The sequence below is a fragment of the Dicentrarchus labrax genome, unplaced genomic scaffold (genome assembly GCF_905237075.1).
Source record: "Dicentrarchus labrax unplaced genomic scaffold, dlabrax2021, whole genome shotgun sequence".
NCBI lineage: Eukaryota > Metazoa > Chordata > Actinopteri > Moronidae > Dicentrarchus > Dicentrarchus labrax.
Genome location: NW_026136715.1, coordinates 11,031,203 through 11,053,490, shown reverse-complemented (window position 1 = coordinate 11,053,490; position 22,288 = coordinate 11,031,203). Strand labels below are relative to the sequence as shown.

General features: G+C 39.8%; 2 protein-coding genes across 9 annotated transcripts; one reads left to right on the top strand and one right to left on the bottom strand.

The window, feature by feature from the left end:
• Nucleotides 1-2,166: 2,166 nt before the first annotated feature.
• On the bottom strand, nt 2,167-4,854 carry b3galt4 (UDP-Gal:betaGlcNAc beta 1,3-galactosyltransferase, polypeptide 4). The gene has a single exon (XM_051424565.1). The coding sequence runs from the start codon at nt 4,243-4,245 to the stop codon at nt 3,130-3,132; it is 1,116 nt and encodes a 371-aa protein (XP_051280525.1). The 5' UTR covers nt 4,246-4,854; the 3' UTR covers nt 2,167-3,129.
• Nucleotides 4,855-10,204: 5,350 nt separating this feature from the next.
• On the top strand, nt 10,205-22,228 carry nr2c2 (nuclear receptor subfamily 2, group C, member 2). 8 transcript variants are annotated; one of them, XM_051424265.1, is made up of 16 exons: nt 10,208-10,372; nt 11,817-11,930; nt 12,197-12,281; nt 12,597-12,692; nt 12,929-13,129; nt 13,295-13,400; nt 13,552-13,731; nt 14,246-14,402; nt 14,521-14,611; nt 15,737-15,882; nt 16,169-16,346; nt 16,534-16,655; nt 17,458-17,597; nt 18,161-18,298; nt 18,408-18,513; nt 19,693-22,228. In XM_051424265.1, exons 3-16 carry the CDS (start codon nt 12,222-12,224, stop codon nt 19,865-19,867), a joined length of 1,896 nt encoding a protein of 631 aa, XP_051280225.1. In that variant the 5' UTR covers nt 10,208-10,372; nt 11,817-11,930; nt 12,197-12,221; the 3' UTR covers nt 19,868-22,228. The 8 variants fall into 8 exon arrangements, 7 of the variants coding, with proteins under 7 accessions (XP_051280223.1, XP_051280225.1, XP_051280227.1 ...); XM_051424267.1 differs by having other exon boundaries at nt 11,817-11,934; XM_051424266.1 differs by lacking the exon at nt 10,208-10,372 and adding an exon at nt 10,379-10,666.
• The last annotated feature ends 60 nt before the right edge of the window (nt 22,229-22,288 follow it).

Here is a 22,288-nt window from a genome sequence, read left to right as displayed (position 1 = left end):
TTATTTATTAATATATATGAATATGTATGAAGTATGATGAAGGAGGAAGATGAACAGTGGCTCAAGAAATTCCTAAAGTAATTGTCCACTGCGCCTTAACTGACTAAAGTTACTGAAATTTATAGTGACTGTTATACCAGTTCTCGGGATAGGTTAGATTGAAATGTTTCTCATACCAATTGTGAATTACTTACTTATCAATTAAATAAACTGAAGTACATGGAGGTCAGAGAGACACATTCCTCTGAGGGACATTTAAATTTTGATTACTGATACTATTGATAATAGTTTAAATGGTACACTGAAAAGTGACTTAGTGGCCCTATTATCACCACGTAATTAAATGCATGATTGCAAGTTATACATTCTAATATATTGATTTAGATCGACCTTTTAAGTTGCAAAAAATTAGTTTTTTTTGTTATGATAATGTTGGTATTTACGTCAACTTAATATTGTGAGTAATTTGAACTAACATTTCTGCGTTAATTGGTTCAAAACAAAAGTCAAGTTGTAATAACTTAATAAAATTTGCTTGATAACTTCTCCACATTGAGTTCAGCATTTCAAGTCCCCTACCCTACCCACTTCACATGCCTGGGCAAATTCAGACAGTTAAGGACCTGTAGGCTGAGCAAATATGATATACAAAGGACATTTTTTAGGTATCATTTTATTTGCAAATAAAGTCTTACAAGAATTTGGACATATTCTCAATTGTGATTTGACCAGCAGTAGACTTGTGACTGAAAGTTAGGCTACATCTTTTAATACAGTTAATGGTAAATGTTGTACTAATAAACATAGTTGAGGCTAATCATATTTAGCAGTGTAGTTTAGCCATCCTACCCTTCAGTGTAGCATAGCAGTGGATACGAATGATAAAGTTTTATTTGGCAAATCGGCTCAGCTTGAGAGAGCTTTTTATTTGAGCCATGTAGAGGAATAGCATGATGCGTGTGTTTTTAGTGCTCAACTACGTTGTTGTTTGTATGTATTCAACTGGATAAATATTAATAATTTAGCAGGGTACTTCACTGGCCCGTCTTAATGCCTGATCTTTGGTTCCAAGTTGCCCCTATGGAGAGCGACTACTTGGAACAAAATTCTGAATTCTTCCATTTGTGTGGTCTACAGATGAATAAAGAATTCCAGGAAACATGGGCAGACTTGACCATTGCACATCAAAAATGATGGGTGTAGTCTCATCAAGGAGAGGAACTACAGGAGTGACAATCAGACGTATAAAAGACATGCTTCTCGAGGTATGGAAATTATAAGGCTAATCTTTGTTGACAGTTACCAATTCAGATTATATACTTTTTTTTCCTTTTTCTTAAGTAGCCCAATACAATTGAAGTACACAGAGATGTAGCTATCCAAAGAAGGAAGAGGACCATTCTCAAAGAGTTTAAAGTAAGTAATTCAACATCTTGAAAGCAAAAGGAAAGTGTGTCAACTTCAAAACCATTATTTAAACACTTAAAATGCCTTTTAAATAATGTGGGGAAACTATTTGGAACAACTTTATTTTATGACTAATCAACTTAAAAACTTGTGTTTATGCTACCAATAATTAAGTAGGTGGTAATTTAAAATACCTTTCATTGTAGAGGAAAAGCTAATTCACCTTAATATAGTTCATTGGTTGAACATTATTTCATTCTATGTTGTCACAACTCAAAATGATACATGGAAACTGAAATTTTCTTTGTTGAGCCAAGACATTTGTTTTTAGAGTGTATGTCTGTGTGTGTTATAGCTACTTAGTTGGGATTACAGTCTGTATTATATTATTGTCAGTGATATTTATTTAAATAAGATTCGCTGAATAAATTCTCCTTAACAGGATGACTGATGTTAGTGAGGCACCTGTTTGGCTGGCATCTATTCATTAACATAGTCTAACTGTTCATCCTCCACAACCTTTGTTTCCTTGTAATCGTGTTACATTACATTGGGCCGTTAAATTTGGCACGGAGAAAGTGCAAAACAATGTGACTGAAATGTTGTGTGTTGAAATGTTGACTGTTAAATTGTTACATGTTGAAATGTTCAGTGTTTATATGAGTAGTGTTGAAATAAAGCAGATCTGTGTGTGCGTGTTTAGCTTCTAAGGAAGTGAGTGTGTGTTTCTCTTCTAAGAAAGACATATGTAACATAAACTGTGAGAATAGTTTATTGGTGACAGTATTTCATTTGAACATATTTCCTGAGTGTAAACACACTGACTTTGACTGTTTAAAATGTATTCAGACCAGATAAACCTGACCTTCACAGTCAGTTTAATGTTTAATCTTGCATACGAAGACAGGTCATATGCATACTGCAGCTATGTGGGGTTATAGCTGTGTGCCACATCCATTTAGTGGTTAAATTGGCTGTAGGCAGCAGAATAAATAAGGAAGAGAAACGGTTTTCTCAGAACTGGCCAAAATGCATTTCATTGTCCAACCATCCAGTTAATGGCAGGTCATTTTTTATTACTTAAGTTCTTTGAATACATCCTGTACTGAGGCGATTATTTTTCCATTTTGAGCAAAAAGGTTTTATCTAATATGCATATATTTTATATTACTGGGTATATGAAGCCTGTTGTTTGATAATACGTACCTATTATACTATTGTTTGGAACATCATGCATTTAGGGATCTTAATAGACTAATATCTACAATTGAAGTACCTTGTGGTGTACTACATGGGTGTTAAATATATGAAATATAGCAGCATATAGAAGTAAGACTTGGCGTGTTAATAGAAATACTTATATCCAATGTGCATTCATCACATAAGTGGCTGTATTTCCTCATTGTATGCTATCAGCATGCCGATGTTGTTAGTTCTACACCTACCATATGTGTCAGTGTGACAATTAAGGATGCTATAACAGTCCAAGGATAGATTAAAGACTACTGTGACAATTCTCAATTCTACCAGCTGATCGTCCCCTTTTCTGCAAAAAAGCCAGTTAAATACATTATAATGTTTAAAAAAATAAAGCTATAAAAATAATGTAACATTTTCTCAGTGAACATAGTGTAGCTTCACAGCCTGAAGAGCACTTGTGCTGTTCACAGTATCGAAGCGAGGCCCAGCCCCAATGTGTCCAGTTTTCCTCTTCAATAACCCTCACAAGCCCTGCTCGAGCCCCAGAGCTGAACCGAGCATCGCCCTGACCTTGCACACCCCCAGAGAAGCACGTAGACTCAGCCAGGAGCAGGACTGTGATGTATGGACATCAGCCCAATAATGCAGCATCTCCCTAGGTGAGATGTGGTGGATGGACACCATCGCCTGATAGCAGCAGCGCCCGTATGGCACACCTGGGCCACCAGAGAATAGTGGGCAGTGCGAAGGCAGCACACCAGCTGCCCGGGCACACAGACCAACAAACACATCCTCAGGGGGCAGAGGTGTGGATAAAGGTGATGCAGAGGCTGCCAGGGAAATTTTGAGCAATGCAGAGCGGGACAGAATATAGGCTGTACCACTGCAATAGTCTGGAAAGACAGAGGGAGGGTAGGCCCCTGAAGGGAGATAGTGCTTGCTTTCCGGGTCCCGGTCCGGAGCCACATGGAGATGTACCCTGCCAAGGTACAAGTCTCCTTGTTCATACGGGTTACGGCTCTTGTTCAGGAAGTGCAGGAGGGCGCTGGGATTGAACAGGACATCATCATCCACTTTGGCCATGAATTGAGCCTGAGGGCAGAAGCGGCGGGCCCATCCCAGCATGGACAGGGTCTTCAGGGTGAGGTTGGAGTAGGTGTCCAGAAAACGCCCCTGCACCAGGTCTCCTCGCTCTCTGGCCTCCTCTATCAGCAGCTTGGCCAGTCCAGGGTCAGACGCCACACCTACCATGAAGAGAGTCATGACCCGCAGGCCCCTCACCTCGACCTCCCCTCCCCAGGTGTCTCTGATGGCTTGGCGGGCCCTCTGATTGGCAGGAGCCGAGGTAACCATGGTGATGAGGTATGGCTTGGCACGCTGGCACACGAGCGGACTGGGCATCAGCAGGAACTCCTCGGGTCTGGTGGGAGGCACGCTCTGTAGGGGGATGATGCCGGCGTGCGGCTCCATCACCGTGTTCATGCTCATGGAGGTGACCCATGACTCGATGATGTCCACAAAGAGCAGAGCCAGCAGGGCTGCGGTCGCCGTCGCCGCGCACAGAAAAGACAAAACACCAAGCCTGTTCCCTCGCTTCCCAAACCGGGACTTACATACCCATAGTCCCCGTCCGACCATGACCAACCCGCACTACCACTGCGCAGCTCTGAAAAAGGATGTAGCTGCTACACACTCCCCCGTTTCTCACTGGTGCTCCTTCCCTTGTCTCCACGGCTATAACCCCTCTTCTATCATTGCGCGTCCTCCGCTCTTTCTCGTCTTTGATCAAAGGTCCAGTAAACCCGAAAAAACCGGGGGCGAGTGCCGGATCGGCGAGGATGCGGTAAAGGAGCTGGGAACCCGTGTTGATGCTGCAGCCCAGTTACTTTTACAGGAGTGGGATATGCAGCTGCGCAAATGAAGCGGTCGATTCGGCAGCAACCCGAAGCTATTTTCGCCCTGACTAACCTAGAGCTCTAAGGTCGTTTACTACACGTGGAAATGTTCCAATTCGGCTGCGTAATAACTCCTCTATTAGGTGCAATAAACGTGGTATGATGCTCTGATGATTTCCTCTTCAAGATCATTGTTTGTTTAACGGTCATCCGGCTGCTTATTCCTCGACTGTCCTATGAACAAACCAGCCTTAGGCACATGGATCCAAATTCCTCTTTGCTTTCCAATTCGTTGTCGACAAATTTCGACCTAATGCACAACACCTTTTGTTTGCATAGGTATGGCCAGTCTACGTGTATTGGTTTAATAAATAGGCTACTATTTGTCAGATGTCACCGTTTGATCATTAGGCTAATTTAATGGTTATATCACCTAATGATACCTGGACTACAGAGAAAATGTAAAATTATACCCCCGCTATTTACCAACAGACATAAATTACCATAGCAGCTGCAACGTGGACAAATAATGGCGAAATATTTATTGGCTACATGGATGGAGATCCAAAAAAAAACGAGTAATCATGTACTGTCGCCATGAGACGATATTAAATGAAGTGGAAAGAAGACAAAGGTTACTATTTGAATGAATTGAGAACACATCAGAGGGAATATTTTTTATCACAAACATTATATGTATAGGTTATATAGCCTACATATCATATTATTATAGTATATTGTATTCATACATATGCATATTCATATACATATACATATACATTGCGATTATCCTGTGTTATAACTGTGTGGTTGCAGTGCAGTACAAAGATGAATGCCACTTCAGTTGTGCTAAAACCAAAGGCACTGCATAACAAAAATGGGTCAAGTGGTACTTGGGGAAAAAAAGGTTTTTGTTCGCATTGTTAAGCCCATCTACGTATATATTGGTTTAATAAATCATATTTGTCAGATGTTACATCATTAGGCTAACTACATGGCTATATCAGTAATGATATTTGGACTACATATGACTGTACATTGTAATTATCCTATATCATTGTTGTAGATGAACGCACATTTGACAGTTCAGTTGTGCAAAAACCACATGACCCTGGTCCACACAGAGCATATGCTTAGTTGAGTTATTCTCGACAAATGGTGTGTGTCTTGTCCTCTGTATGAGGGGACCCGGTGACTCTTCAATGCAATGGGGGGCATTTTCTGGCATGGTTTGAGCCCACTTCTCCCCTCAGAGGGAAGTGATCACCTTTAACCTACGATGAATGATTTGATGAGAATGAAAATGGTAATCATTTTCTAGGGCCTTCACAGTTAGCAGATATCAACCTGATAACACCTGACCGTAGGGACATTTTTGACCTGTTCTGGCAATATATATACACTGAACAAAATTATAAACGCAACACTTTTGTTTTTGCCCCCATTCATCATGAGCTGAACTCAAAGATCTAAGACTTTCTCTATGTACACAAAAGGCCTACATCTCTCAAATATTGTTCACAAATCTGTCAAAATCTGTGTTAGTGAGCACTTCTCCTTTTCCGAGATAATCCATCCACCTCACAGGTGTGGCATATCAAGATGCTGATCAGACAGCGTGGGTATTGCACAGGTGTGCTTTAGGCTGGCCCAAATAAAAGGCCACTCGAAAATGTGCAGTTTCACTGTATTGGGGGAGTCCGGGGGGTCCGGAAACCAGTCAATATCTGGTATGACCACCATTTGCTTCACGCAGTACAACACATCTCCTTCGCATAGAGTTGATCAGGTTGTTGATTGTGGCCTGTGGAATGTTGGTCTTAAATGACTGTGCGAAGTTGCTGGATATTGGCAGGACCTGGAACACGCTGTCGTATATGCCTATCCAGAGCATCCCAAACATGCTCAATGGGAAACATGTCTGGTGAGTATGCTACCCGTGCAAGCACTGGCATGTTTTCAGCTTCCAGGAATTGTGTGCAAATCCTTGCAACATGGGGCTGTGCATTATCATGCTGCAACATGGGGTGATGGTTGTGGATGAATGGCACAACAATGGGCCTTAGGATCTTGTCATGGTATCTCTGTGCATTCAAACTGCCATCAATAAAATGCACCTGTGTTCGTTGTCCATAACACATGCCTGCCCATACCATAACCCCACTGCCATTATGGGCCACACGATCCACAACGTTGACATCAGCAAACCGCTCACCCACACGACGCCATACACGCTGTCTGCCATCTGCCCTGTACAGTAAAAACTGGGATTCATCCGTAAAGAGAACACCTCTCCAAAGTGCCAGACGGCATCGAATATGAGCATTTGCCCACTCAAGTCGGTTACGACGACAAACTGCAGTCAGGTCGAGACCCCGATGAGGACAACGAACATGCAGATGAGCTTCCCTGAGACGGTTCCTGACAGTTTGTGCAGAAATTCTTTGGTTATGCAAACCGATTGTTGCAGCAGCTGACCGGGTGGCTGGTCTCAGATGATCTTGGAGGTGAAGATGCTGGATGTGGAGGTCCTGGGCTGGTGTGGTTACACGTGGTCTGCGGTTGTGAGGCTGATTGGATGTACTGCCAAATTCTCTGAAACATCTTTGGAGACAGCTTATGGTAGAGAAATGAACATTTAATTCACAGGAAACAGCTCTGGTGGACATTCCTGCAGTCAGCATGCCTATTGCACACTCCCTCAAAACTTGCGACATCTGTGGCATTGTGCTGTGTGATGGAACTGCACATTTTCGAGTGGCCTTTTATTGTGGCCAGCCTAAGGCACACCTGTGCAATACCCATGCTGTCTGATCAGCATCTTGATATGCCACACCTGTGAGGTGGATGGATTATCTTGGCAAAGGAGAAGTGCTCACTAACACAGATTTTGACAGATTTGTGAACAATATTTGAGAGAAATAGGCCTTTTGTGTACATAGAGAAAGTCTTAGATCTTTAAGTTCAGCTCATGATGAATGGGGGCAAAAACAAAAGTGTTGCGTTTATAATTTTGTTCAGTGTATATATTAGAATAATGCTATACACTGTATGTACATAGGTGTTAAGTCTTTGTAAGTGAAAGGTGTGTACAGCTCCCTCTTTCTTTCCTCTACTTTTGACTCTTGAGCTGCTGTAACAAATATATTTAACCGTTGTTAGGCAAATATAGTTTATCTCCTCTCTTTTACAGGGCCGCAGTTCGATGGTCTGCCCTTTTGTTATCCTGCATACTCAGTCCTATCATGTCTGGTGGTGCAGGGCGACACCTGGTGGTCATTCAGGGTTTTGTTATTGCTGATATTGGACCATTAAAGCTCTAATTGTTTCCATAAAATGGGAGAGGTCATGTAAATGCAGGCAAATGGCTCATGCAAATATGAATATATATATATATCATTCAATATATTAGTTGGAATAGTTATTTACTTGATGGGGCCATGCAAACACACTCACATTACCTCCATTTGTTTAAATACAAATAAAGGTAAAAAAAACTGCAGATGAAACAATACAACAATGTTGTGATGAGATGGATATTTGTTTAAAGACTGCAGAGAAATGTTTGAAGACATAGAATATACCCTGCTTATTATAATGATTTGTGTCTGATGTTTTTCCATGACGAAGTCCTCCTTTTCCCCTTTAAATAAATCCAGATTATAAACTTTAAATACGCAGATTATGTAACTACTGGGCACCAATGTTTTTATAGATCAATAAAAATATTTTTTAATTGAAATTAAAATAAAAACTAGACTATGGTGAGAAAAAGAAAAGAAAAGAAAATGACTAAACTAAACTGAATAAAAAACAAAATGAAAAATACAAAACCATAATAACTGCTGGACACAAGATTTCCACGTGACATCAAGTATGTTTCTCCAATTACCGTCATTACCAATTTAGGCAATTTAAATATTGTTTAGGGACCATAGTATGCAGAAATATTCAAATACACTAGGCAAAAATAACACATGTATACCACATGCAAAAAAAAGGGCATGCATTAGCATAAAGTGGGAATGTCTGCAAAGGAGAGACTCTTGGGTACTCATAGAACCCATTTTTATTCAGATATCTTGAGGCCAGAGGTCAAGGGATTCCTTTGAAAACGTCCATGTCAGTTGTTCCATTAGCCCCCTTCCCGATACATGTTAGCACCACATGGTTGCTAACAATGGATGCGTTAGGTCATCTAGTTTCCATCTTCACTAGCTTTAATACAGAGCCCATTACAGCCTCTGAAAGACACTGCGGAGTGAAAGAAGTTAGGATTATGGGGTGGCACTTGGAGTGGCCAATCAGATTTCAGGGGCCACCTCAGGCCACTCTAACACCCTCCCGGAAACCCCCCTGCCTCCATCCCCCTGCTTTCAGCCACAACATGATGTAAAAAATAGAATATAATCTGGGCCGCAAGATTTTGTTTTCTAGTTGTTTCATATCAATTCAAACTACCCCTTCATATACAATTAAGCTGCTGCTTTTTCTGTTAGGTAGGGTGTTAGCAATGGAAATATTTTCAGAATATTGTGCTTTCTTGTAGTACTTTTATATTAAAATTGCCCTCCTATGAGATGCCAACACCAGCCCCACACCAATTTGAATTTGAGATCCCTGCTTCAGTGTGTTATAGCCTACAGAAGATAAGTCGCTTGAGAACTGCATTATAAATAAAATCCTAACCAAATGTTTTTTAACACTGTGTTTGAGCAACATCTCTCTTAAATTAATTGTAAATAACCTGAAATGAAGGAATTGAGCAATGTGTGTGTTTTATTGTTAATATATTAATATTTGTTAATATTACTTGTTATGGTATATTTATTGCTGTCATTTTATCATCTTTACCTTTACACTTTTGATCTAATGATTAGATTATACTCTTTTATATTTTACCCAAGGGTGTTTTATACATTTTTTCAATATGTTTTATGTTCTGGTGCTGCAATCTTGGCCAGGACACTCTTGTATTTTAAATCTCAATGAGGCACTTTACTGCAATTTAGCAATATGAGTTAATGCAGTTGTATAACGATCTACTGCTAAATATTCACATCAAGGGAAAGAGAAACCATAATGTTTATCATTTGTTTTGATCATGCAAAGTGATAAAAAGTTTGTGATCAAAGCTGTCTGGCTGTTTTTCTTTTTTTATAGTAATAGTAATAGACAATGTGTTGAAAAGGGATGTCATATTTGTCACGGTGATGGTATTCCTATACATTAACAGCAGCTAACTGTACAGATGTTTTTTGTCCTGGTAACTAGAGCCAAAGAGGAACTGACATTCTTCAAAAGTCCAAAAAACAAAGTCAGAGTCAAATTTGAAGACATTAAAACATAATTAGCCTACTACATCATACAAATGGATCAAATGGCTATGAATTTACTTTATACATAAATACATATTTGTAATGTAATAAATGTGCCTGTCACTTGTGTTTTATTTTTCCATTGAGGAGACACACACCCAATGAGAAACAACGCTTGTCAGTTTGTCTCTAATACTTCTGTTATTACACGTTTTCTTCTTTAATTGTGCTAATTTTATAACACATAACTTGACAGCGAAATCCATAGATAGTCAGACATGATGACGTCAGTCCTGTCTGGCTCGCGCCAAGGGTGGGTGGGGGTTGGAAGCGCGCGGGGGACGCGCACGAGAGGAAGGAGAGAGAGAGGGAGAGAGAGAGAGAGGGAGAGAGAGGGAGAGAGAGAGAGAAAAAAAAAAAAAAAACCTTCAACCATCATCTACGCGCTGGCGGTGCGGGGTCACGAACTATGACCTTTAACAGAAGAAAACCAAAACAAATATTTTATAAAATAGAAGAGAGCGCTAAATCCGTGACCACCGTTTCTCGGAGGTAAGTCTCGGTCCCGGATTGAAAACCGTACAAAGCTCTCCGAGATACTGGATGATAAAAAAAAAAAAAAAAAGAGCGCAGCTAATCTCCCAGCTAGCTTGTTAGCCTGCCGATGCGGAGCTCCCTTCCTGCCCGACTCTGCCTGCTCGGGATCTGGGCAAAGGGACGCGAAACGCTGGGCGCAAGTCTGATATGCTTTACTGACAGTTAAACTAATTATTAATAGGTGACACTGCTATTGTAACCCGAACCAATCCCTGCTTGTTACACCGACATGTCCAAGGGGAGAGACGGGTACAGTCGGCTCCTCAAGCAGCCCTTGTTGCGTTTACTTGTAGCTCTCTTATATTAGCCTGAACAGCTAACATTGGAAAGCTGTAGTTGCTTGCAGATGAACTCGACCCTTTTACCTTTGCCATCCCGGGGACAGTAGTGGGTTGAAATTACTATGAGTGTGACATTATTCACCAAAGCTGCATTTTTTTTTTTACATTTATTATAAGCACATCGACATATGGTACACTCTGCTGTCTGGAAAGAAAATTGCTCCAATATATTTATCATAAGGTTTCGTATCCAGTGTTATTGGCTGACTGCCAGATTCGCCATTTTGTTCTGTGTTTTGATGCGTCTCTGGAAGGAGGTACTGATTGGCATTCAGTTTGTCCAATTGGTCAACAATATGAAGCATTATGTTCCTCCCTTTGGTCACTGCATGTGGAGCTGCTGAAGGCACATAAATCAGTTTTCCCTTAAGCTGTCAAACTGTATTCTTTATTAAAATCCCAAATCAACAAAGACACAGTCAGAACTGTCAAGTGTAAAAAGGTTATTGGTGTCAGGTGTACATGCTGCCACTTCATTCTTCTAAGGAAGATGCTCAAAAGCACTGTGGTCACTCACAATTAAAATATAGATTTTCAAATACAATAGTGGAGGTGAGGGTTGTACCATTAGGTGTATTACATTTGCATAGAGAGGGTATTTGTGGAAAGAGTACTTAATTACAGTGTTTCTCCGCTAATTTGATGCACCTTTGCCTACTGTGTTCAAATGCAGTGATCACTTGAAATGTGTTTATATAACTTTTAATGATTTCTCCTCTTTGCTTTTTTGCACAGCTATCACCGGGTTTGCAAAAAAGGGTTTTCTGCTCGCACTATCATATTTTTCATGTGGTGTCAACTCATTCTGTGTGTGAATATATGAGGATACATACAAAACTTTCTGACTCTATAATCAGTATGAAGTCACATGTAAATTGCACAAATAAAGACAACAGTAGGAAAAGCAGCTGAGATCTCGGGATGTGCATACAAGTGGTGGTAGATTTATATGGAGGGGAGGTAGTCGTCCACCCTTGTCGCAGTGTCATATTGGACACTGTGAGGTTCAGACCGTAGTGTAATCTGGTTATCAACGGTCTCTCAAATCTCATGTCCAGGTCACGCTCAGAGGTCATGGATTTGGCTTGTGGTGACATCACTGCAGTCATGCCAAGGCTGGATTTGTCAGACAAAACATTTACCTCAGGTGTCTGAACAGGATGCATACTACAGTAGGTGTGATGTGGAAGAAAATATTTAACTTGGAATTAATGACAGGTGGAGCAGTAAACAGATATTGTAACTATTTTGTTAATTTTATTTTCTGTTTTGTTTATTACCATTAAATTACTGCTTGTGTGAACTTATCATCTGATGTATTAAAGTTGAAAAAAGAAAGAATTTTTAAATTTTTGAGTGAGGTTTTTTTGTGACAGCATTTTTTATTTTTTTTGATTACTCGTGTTTTTAACAATGAAGATAAAATCTTTCCAAACAGACCTCACTAATGACCTTACATCATCATGACGACCAACCTCAATCTGCTCTCTCAGCAGAAAGTGGACTCTGAGCACGAGGCAGAGGTGAGTGTGCAAAGGAAGACTTCAATGATGTACTGTTTGCTGGCAGTCTGAGTGGATCCATGTAACCCATATGAAGGTTGTTTTTGATTGAAAATACTGTGGCGCTCCTTTCTTTGGCTGTGTGGTTAGTGGATGATACCTTTATTCGTTGCCATAGAGACATAGTTTCTGTAGCCAGGTTCTCTTGGCAGTTCCAACTTGTATTTACAAAAGGGTTGTATAGTAACATTTCCATGCTTTACATTGTGTAAAATATATTTGTACTGCAGACTTATTGATGTGTTTAAGCTTGTTGGAATGTATTTCAAATTGTAGGTGTCATCCTCTCCTTCAGACTCAGTGATGAGTGAGTCTCCACAGCGCTTTCAGGTCATCTCCGCTGAGCCTGCCACAACACCACAGCGAATACAGGTAATTGCTGTACTCTCAACATTAGTTGGCTTCAGGGAATGTGACACTGTTGCTACCTGGTGACGTTGTCCTCTTTCGGCGCATTAGCCGCAGCAATGAACTAGTTGATGTTACAACATGTGACTTAGCTCTCCCACCTTCAGTGTCACTCACTTCTTCTTTTTTACCCCATTGGTACATGTTCATTTCCACCTCCCTCTCTTTCTTTCTCCCTCCTTGATCTCTAACACCTTCAGATTGTAACAGACCAGCAGACAGGTCAGAAGATCCAGATAGTGACAGCGATGAAGCCTTCCAGTGCTCCTAAACAGCAGTTCATTCTGACTACAGCAGACAGCTCAGGGGCAGGCAAGGTTATCCTAGCCTCACCAGACAGCCACAACACTAAGCAGCTCATCTTCACTTCTGCAGACAGCCTGATGCCAGGAAGGATACAGGTACATTTCCCCCATAATATCGCCCCCTGTACTGTGATGATACTATTGGCAGTATCTTGGTGTTGACATTTGTTATTATTTTCAGACAGTGTTATAACAGTGATCTTGACATTGCATTAAGGTGGAGCACAAGATTAATGGTCTGTATTTGACTTTGCTTTCCAGATTGTCACAGATCCAGTGTCAATGGAACGGTTGTTAGGGCAGTCAGGGGACTTGAGCCGACCGCAGCCGGTGGAGTACTGTGTGGTGTGTGGGGACAAAGCTTCAGGTACTTAAGCTCACAGTTACATTACTTGGGTATTGTGCCTGTGCCTTTACTGATGTATCCTGATGCCAAATCTGACACACTGTAAGCAATCTGATGTGCACCCACGCACGCAGTGACTCACACACTCTGACTAGTTTTCTCTCTTGTTCAGGGCGTCACTACGGAGCGGTCAGTTGTGAGGGATGTAAAGGCTTTTTCAAGCGCAGCGTGAGGAAGAACCTGACCTACAGCTGCCGCAGTAAACAGGACTGCGTGATCAACAAACACCACCGCAATCGCTGCCAGTTCTGTCGGTTGAGGAAATGCCTTAAAATGGGGATGAAGACTGAGTGTGAGTTAGGACATCATACAAAAGCATGTAGACAGTAACAGTAGTTGTAACCTTTTATTGTACGTGGATGTCGGCTGACGATTTTTAGACAGCAATCTATAGCAAACAAACAAAAACATTATAACATATTACTATTAATTATTGTTCTATATAGCTGGGGAGTACTGGAAAAATGTGATATAAATGTAACTAATCTCATGTACTTTGTAGTATACATATTGTATAGCTGAAGGCCATCTTGCCCCATAAAGGCATAGAACTGCATTAAATTATGCAGGATGTAGAGAGCCGAGGCTTTGCTTTAACCAAATAATACAGGTTCAACCCCCTGATCCATTGCATGTCCTTAATAATTTGAAGAATTCTATTCATCAAAACCAAAAGGATGTTGTTTAACAAGACTCTCTACCTAAGCAAAAACAACATTCCTCTGGGATCACTTTTATTATTGTAACCACTTAAAACCATTAGAAATAAAGTAAATACAGTATGTCTGCTTGGTGTTTATCCTCAGCTGTCCAGAGCGAGAGAAAGCCCATTGATGTAGTGCCCAGAGAGAAGCATGCAAACTGTGCTGCCTCCACCCAAAAGATCTACATTCGCAAAGACCTAAACAGTCCACTCATCGCCACGCCAACCTTTATCTCCGATACAGAGACAGATGGCTCCAGGTCAGTGGGAATCAGACCTACAGACAAACCTCAGGCCTGGGCTCTGTGCGTTGTTGTTCTATCTCTCAGCTGTTGATGTTATGTGAACTGGTTTTTGATGATGCTCTGTGTCGTGCAGATCCAGCCTGCTGGACCAGGGGATGCTGGTTAATATCCAACAGCCGGTCATCCAGAGTGATGGAACTTTGCTGCTGGCCACTGACTCAAAGGTACAGCTGCAGTTACTGTAAATATAACATCTGCCTGTTCTGCTGCTGTCTGTCTCTTCTGCTACCTGTTATAGAAGTATGATTCTTCAGACGGAGGAAGAATCAGCATTACGAGGCTGTTATATTTGGTGCTTAATATTACTGTTTCAACAAATAAAGAAGTTTGAACTTGAAAGTCTGTTAAGCTGGGCAGACACTGCACGGTTTTATTAATCTTGTATCTTTAACTCACATTTCACGTTTTTAATCGTCTGTCTGAACCGTCAGAACCTGCAACTTTTATGCTTACACTGTACGTAAGCACAGAACCCTTGGTCAGTTTTATCCATTGACAGTTCTAATAAAGTTTATTCAAACTAAATAACTGTCAAGGTTGACAAAAAGAGAGAAAGGCAGCATTACTTGCAATTCTATTTTGTTTACAGTTTATAGAAACATTTGACATTGTATGTTGTTGATCACTGTTGCTTTTTATATATATATTTATATGCACATCTGTTTTCACCTACTTGTATGTACATAATAATTCTATGTTTATGTTTACCGATTTTTGTTCAGATTTGCTGTCACTGTTATAAGCTGTATGTCTCTCTCTAATTACCGATAAATTGTTCTTGGAACTTCCTTGTATGTGTACACATACTTGGTCAATAAAGCTGATTCTGATTCTGATTCTGATTCTTATTATTAACTGAAACTAGGAAGAGAAAAATAATAATGGAGCTGCAAATGGCTGAAATATGCAGACATTGTAGTCTGTCTTGTGCTCTGAAGTTCAGTTATGTCACTGTGGTCTGAGTCAAGACCACAGTTTTAGCCGTAATGCATATTGCTCTAACAATATTAAAACACCACACCACAGTTTATAACAGATCTTTAGACAGTAGATCTTTGATTGTTCAGGCAATTAATCAGCCATGGACACGTCCCTCAAATGAAAACCGAACTATCAGAAATTTGTACCCAATTCTAAAATTAGTCGGGGGCGACCAATTCGCCTTCCCAATTTAAGGCAGATTTGTTTTTTAGATCTTTATCCATCCCTTTAATATGTTTTAAGAAGCATTTGTCATTCCTTTTTGTTGCAGGCAACAAAATAATCTGCATTGTTGTATTTGTCTTCAGATGGACTCTGGGCAAGGGGACTTGGGGACACTAGCCAACGTGGTGACATCACTGGCCAACCTGAGTGACTCACTAAAAGAGAATCTAAACAATGGTGATACCTCGGACAGCCAACATGAAGAGCAATCTGCCAGTGAGATAACACGGTCAGTCAACAGTGCAATGCAACATTTAATGTCATTTGTATTTAGTTTGGTAGTATCCACAATGATTTTACCACTGACATCTGCCTATTCTAGGCATTTAGATGGATATTCAGTGTTCAATTTGAATTTATTAGCATTGGTTTTTATCTGATTTTACCTTTTTCATGCCTACTCAAGTATGTATGAAATGATAGGCATGCAAGAAGCAGACTCATTTATGTTTATGCTGCAGAGCATTTTCTGTCAGATCAATTAATTTAAAGGTGTGTGTGTGTGTTCTGCACAGTGCCTTTGACACCCTGGCCAAGGTTTTCAACCCACCTGAAGTAGGGGTCAGACAGAGACTGGCAGATAAGTTGCAGTGTGTTGGTGGAACAACCATCCAGCTGATTGGTCGAGACCAGGAGACCCCCATCATTGAGGTGGAAGGACCACTGCTCACAGACAGCCATGTTGGCTTTAAGGTGGGTGGAGTTGACTCGTATAACAGACACACTTGACTGGCATTATTAATCATTTAGGAATACAAATTGACAGAAACTTTTCAAGTGGCTCGTTGTCAAGTGCAATTGAGACACTTGTGCTGGCATTCATCTGTAGGTCATCATATATCAAATATTTTTTTCCTTTTTCCTTTTCCTCTCTGTCTAGCTGACCATGCCCAGCCCGATGCCTGAGTATCTAAATGTACACTACATCTGTGAGTCAGCATCCAGACTTCTCTTTCTCTCCATGCACTGGGCACGCTCCATCCCTGCCTTCTCAGCTCTTGGGTGAGAATACATTTGACACACAAATGCCTATATTATACTGTTGAACCCCTCTCAGACATGCACCCCTTTACCTCATTTGATGGCAATGCAACGTGTTGGTCTCATGTCTGAATGAGAACCCTTGTCACTTTTACGTAAAAGGCAGATAGATAGATAGATAGATAGATAGATAGATAGATAGATAGATAGATAGATAGATAGATAGATAGATAGATAGATAGATAAGAACTTGTTTAGCATAAAGGATATGCAGCAAACACTTTACATTAAGCATGTGAGCAAAGTGGGATTAAAGATGAGTCCTTATCATCAGTCAGTGCTTGTTCATGTTGGATTTTATTATAAAACAGGCAGCACAGTTTGCTCTCTTTTAACATTAAATGGTGAAATTGGTGTGAAAATGTGTCATTGGCTTCACTGGGAGAAGCAGGGGCTAGTTTTAATTAAGGTTCAAACCGCAAATATGTTTTTAAATCTATCACTGCTGCCTTCTCTTCTATTATAACACTTTTTACCTAACCACTGTACCCTCTCTCTCTCTCTCTCTCTCTCTCTCTCTCTCTCTCTCTTCTCTCACCTATAAATATCCTGTCATGTCTGAATGAAGCCATAAGGAACAATAATGTAAAAAGTCAATTTAATAAAGCCAGCAATGTTGTGTGCTCCACGTCTGAAAAAGGGCTTTAGGAAATACCATTACACTGCAACCACTCATCTGTTGTGAACATTACAGAAATGAAGTGCTTTTTCATCCATCTACTTGCTGACACTCACCTATGTTTTTTGTCGCTCTCTTTCGCAGTCAGGAGGCAAACACCAGTTTGGTGCGAGCCTGCTGGAATGAGCTGTTTACTCTGGGTCTTGCTCAGTGCGCTCATGTAATGAACCTGTCAACCATCCTCACCGCCATCATCAACCACCTTCAAAGCAGCATCCAGGACGGTATGGACCACAGACCTCGTCATCATTTCTCAGTAGGACACACACATATAAACAGAAGTGTGAGTTGTTACCATAACAAACAAGGCCTAAAGCGCAGAAGAGCCATTGGGGAGGACTGTAGCTAAGTTTTCTCTCATTGCTCTTTTCATTTGACAAGCACTTGTGGCATTGTAGGTATTGTTCATTTGACTGTGTTATAACTTTTTTAAAAATCATGTGTTTTACCACTTTATTCCAGAATTACACTCATGAACCCCAGACAGTGCTGCGTCTTTGTTTTTTTGTCCATGTGAAAAATAGTTTGAATTTTTATGTAAATTGGCAAATTTATGCATATCCACGCTACAGTAAAATCTTGTTGGGTTAATTAGGGCCTACTACATGTCAAAACAACATGACAGCATTTTCATTAACTAACAGTGATGAGAAATTGCAAATTTTGGTGATGACAGGTTTTTTTATTGAGTGACCAGTGAGTTTCCTGGTTAGATAATGCTTAATCAAAAACTAAATAAGTAAATTACAAATCTTGATATATCAAACTGGGCATTTTCTTCTCTCAGACAAGTTATCGGGGGAGAGGGTGAAGCAGGTGATGGAGCATATTTGGAAGTTCCAGGAGTTCTGTAACAGCATGACGAGGTTGGAGACTGACAGCTACGAATATGCCTACCTGAAGGCTATAGTGTTGTTCAGCCCCGGTGAGTCTGCTTTTCTTAGTCAAGTTAATAATAGACATTGGAGCTTTTTTCAATCAAATGAAAAAAATAATTCATTCTTGCAACAACGGTTGTGTGTTTGACTTGTCAGATCACCCGGGTGTGGACGGCAGCGGGCAGATTGAGAAGTTCCAGGAGAAAGCATTAATGGAGCTGCAGGACTACGTGCAGAAAACCTACCCAGAGGACACTTACAGGTACACTGATACATTAATCTAATCTCTGCTCAACCTGCCCACCATAGTGGTAGCAGTAAAACCATAGTGAATTACATGTGATTGTTCAACCTGATACATAAACAACACATGCTGCGATTAAGATCATGAAAAGTAGTCACAAAGTGAGCAAACAACGCCAAAAAGTATTGGATAATAGGTTGAAACATCCACTCCAAGTCTTAGTAGTACCAATACAAACCTGAACAATACAGAAAAAAAGATAATTTAATTCATCATTATACAGTCTCTTCATGCTACACACAGAAATAGATAATTGCATTTATATATTTTAATAATATATTATTATAAAATAAAATAATATAAGTATTTATTGAATCTTTGGTTTAAACACAGAGTCCTCTTCCTCTCGTCAGGCGCATGGTCAGAACATGGTCCGCCTGTTAGGGATCCGGGATGTTGATGGAGCAGATCTTTATAAATATGTTTGCACAACAGTCTCTGATTTCCAGTTTTTTGGCCAGTCCCCTTCCCATTTATTGCCTCCTGGGGCAACAGCACCAATGTTTGGCTGGTCCAGGCAATATGTCTGGGTGGATTAATCACTAAAAATATTTTAACTCTATCCACTTTTATGTTATTAATAGTGGGCATTCAGTTTAAAATCCATTAATAAATAAATGAATACATTTGGGACATAGCAGGAGGTGGTTAAGGATTAGAAGTAGAGGATTTAAAGGTCTAGTGTGTAACATTTAGGAGGATCTATTGGATTCATAGGTATGTTTTCATTAGTGTATAATCATCTGAAAATAAGAATTGTTATGGTTTTTTTTACCTTAGAATGAGCCTTTTATATCTACAGATGTTGTGGGTCACCTTCACTGTTGAACTGCCATGTTTTCCAGAAGGGTCAAACCTAACGCTGGCTCTAGATTGGGGTTTTCACGTCTTTCTCTGCCACCCTAGTTTCTCTTTTACGCTTGAAAGGGGAGGGGGAAGTGATAGATCTGCAATTACACCGCTAGATACCATTTAAGATACCTTTAAGTGCCTGTCTGGTTAACTTGACATACATTTGAAGACGGTGACACAGTGAGTGCATAGTAAGGAAATGCCAAGGAGCTTTTAAAAACATCTTATTATCAAAGTTAATACAAGATATCAAGATGATTTTGCATGAATTGTTTGTTTCCCCAGGTTGACCCGTATCCTGACTCGTCTCCCAGCCCTGCGCCTCATGAACTCCAGCATCACAGAGGAGCTCTTCTTCACTGGCTTGATAGGTAACGTCTCTATTGACAGCATCATTCCCTACATCCTCAAGATGGAGACGGCTGAGTATAACAGCCAGGACTCTGACCCTACAGAATGACACCCCATCACTCCAGCACCCAGAACTGTCGAATTAAAGATTAATGAGTCTCCACTTCAGGTACTCTCTGTCTCTTGAGGTTTACTGTTGAACCCCAGTCCAAACTCCTGCAGCAACTCCCTGTTTTCTAATGATGCATGGTGCAGTGTCATTCAGGAATCCTTGGTAGATCGAGATAATCTATCATTGGAAAGCCAGGATGAACATTTGAATGTTTTCTGGCTCTGATGCAGTGTGGTAATCTTGAGTTTCTGGCCTAAACTCAGTCACTCTGAATTGAAGGAAAAAGGAATCCTCTGCAGCTGCAACAGTGCTCATCTCCTTTAATGTCTTTATAGCACTTTGAGCTGATGACATGTGAACTTTACCTTCTGAGCTAAGCCTTTTATATAGTTTTAGTCTTACATAAGCCTTACCATGCTCTCATGTTGATCACATAGCACTAGCAATTGTTGCAGATATCAGATGAGCTATATTAACAAGCCCAGTCCGTAATCTAAAACTTACAAACAGAAATCTTACACGTGGAAGTGGAATTTCACCTATTTATTAAAAAGTCTAATCTTAAGACTCTAATACATCTGAGTACTTACCTAAAAAAGTGTACTTTGAAGCTGTAAAGCAATGGTTCATGTTGGCATTTGGGAACATTGGCACTGTGTAATCTGGTATTTTTATTGACCTTTTAGATCTGTTAATTGAGAATTCAGGCTTTTACAAAGTGTGACTTTTCTGAATGTCATGTAACACAGATTTAAAACGTTTATAATCATTTTTTCCCTTTTTAACCTTTAAACTGACACAATTGCCTAGAAGGTGCGAGACATTAGCGTACAGTTCTTTACATCAAATAACTTCAAATAATTGTTGGAATGGGAACTTCAGTCAGGTACAAGAACTAACTTAAACCTCAATTAATTAATCCTTAATCTATATTGATATGGACTGCCTATCATAGCATTACCACACAGTGCATTCTCTGATCATTATAACATAACCAACTTCTCTTGTTCACTTTTAACTCACATTCACAAGGTCTTGTAAGCCAAATTAGCCATTTAAATTGACAATATGTCCTTTTTTTGTACTGAAAGACATCTCAGAGATTTTTAGGCTTGGGGGTGTTCTTATGTTTAGGTACACTTATTTCTGGGTTATCATGAATGTGTTGCTAATATAACCTGTGCAATCACCTCATCACTTTTCCCTTTATGACAATCAATTATATGTTATTTCTTTCTGTCCCATCAGTGTCATTATTGTTCTCAATCTGCATTTTGTATGTGTATTTATCAATGGCATTTTGTTTTCTTTTAAGGAGTTAGATTAAGATTTTGGGTTCATAAATGTTACTTATGTGTAGCTATGCTACTGTTTTTGTACTTGTGTTTGCATTTGTACTCTGCTAAGTGCACATCAATCAGCTTTTGTGGCGTTCCACTGTGTTAATGCTGACTAAAACTTTGTGTTTTATATGTTTTCTAAAAACTTTAATTTGTTGTGAACAAATTTGCTTGTTGCATACTAAGTGTACTTAAAGTACTTTTGGGCAGGTTTCCCTGATTTAAAAAAAATAAACTAGACTTTCTGGGAAGCCAGTCTCAAGTGCATTGATGTCTTGAAGACCATAATGAGATGTGTATCGGCTTACCCACTTATATAACGGTTCAGAATAAGCATCCACAGCAACATGAATGGTAATGGGGATTTAAAGAAGTAAACAGGATTATGTCTTGTGAATAAATGTCAATTGTAATATTTGGGTTTAAAACCCATACAGACTGTTTGTAAAGGCACTGTCGTAAAATGACCTTTGTACATGTAATTTCATAAAAATGAGTGCATGTTGTTTTTAAGCTGGGTTTTATAATCTTGTCGCTGTCTGTTCTAATAAGGAGCATTGTTATAATTTTTATAGTGCATTGCAGTGCATGATGAAGTTGCTTAAGTGCATTTTATTAAATGCTGTATGAAAAATGTTAATTTAAATGTCGTGGCTTTAAAATATTTACCATGAGCAGCTCTCACATTAGAGGATATTAAATAAGAACTTTTTTTTTTTTTTTTTAACTCAGCTTTGTGGATTGAGTATCCTATGGTTCAAATTTTATACCATGTAAATGTAATTTGTTTTTCTGCTCATGTAAAATGTATTTCTTCAAACATTGAGATCGAGGAATTCAAACAACATTCATGTTTTGCTCAAGTTTGTCACAACCCTACATTTCTACCTCACACCGATGACAATATAAAACAAATGTGTTAACGACTGAGCTCCTGTATCAGCATTCCAGTCTCTGAGGCTGGCTTCTCTGAAGCTGCACATTATAAAAGAAATAAACAATGAATTATGAAATATGACATGACTGAGTCTGTTCATGCTAAAAACAAAGGCAGTAAGAGTGTTTGTTATCCAACACC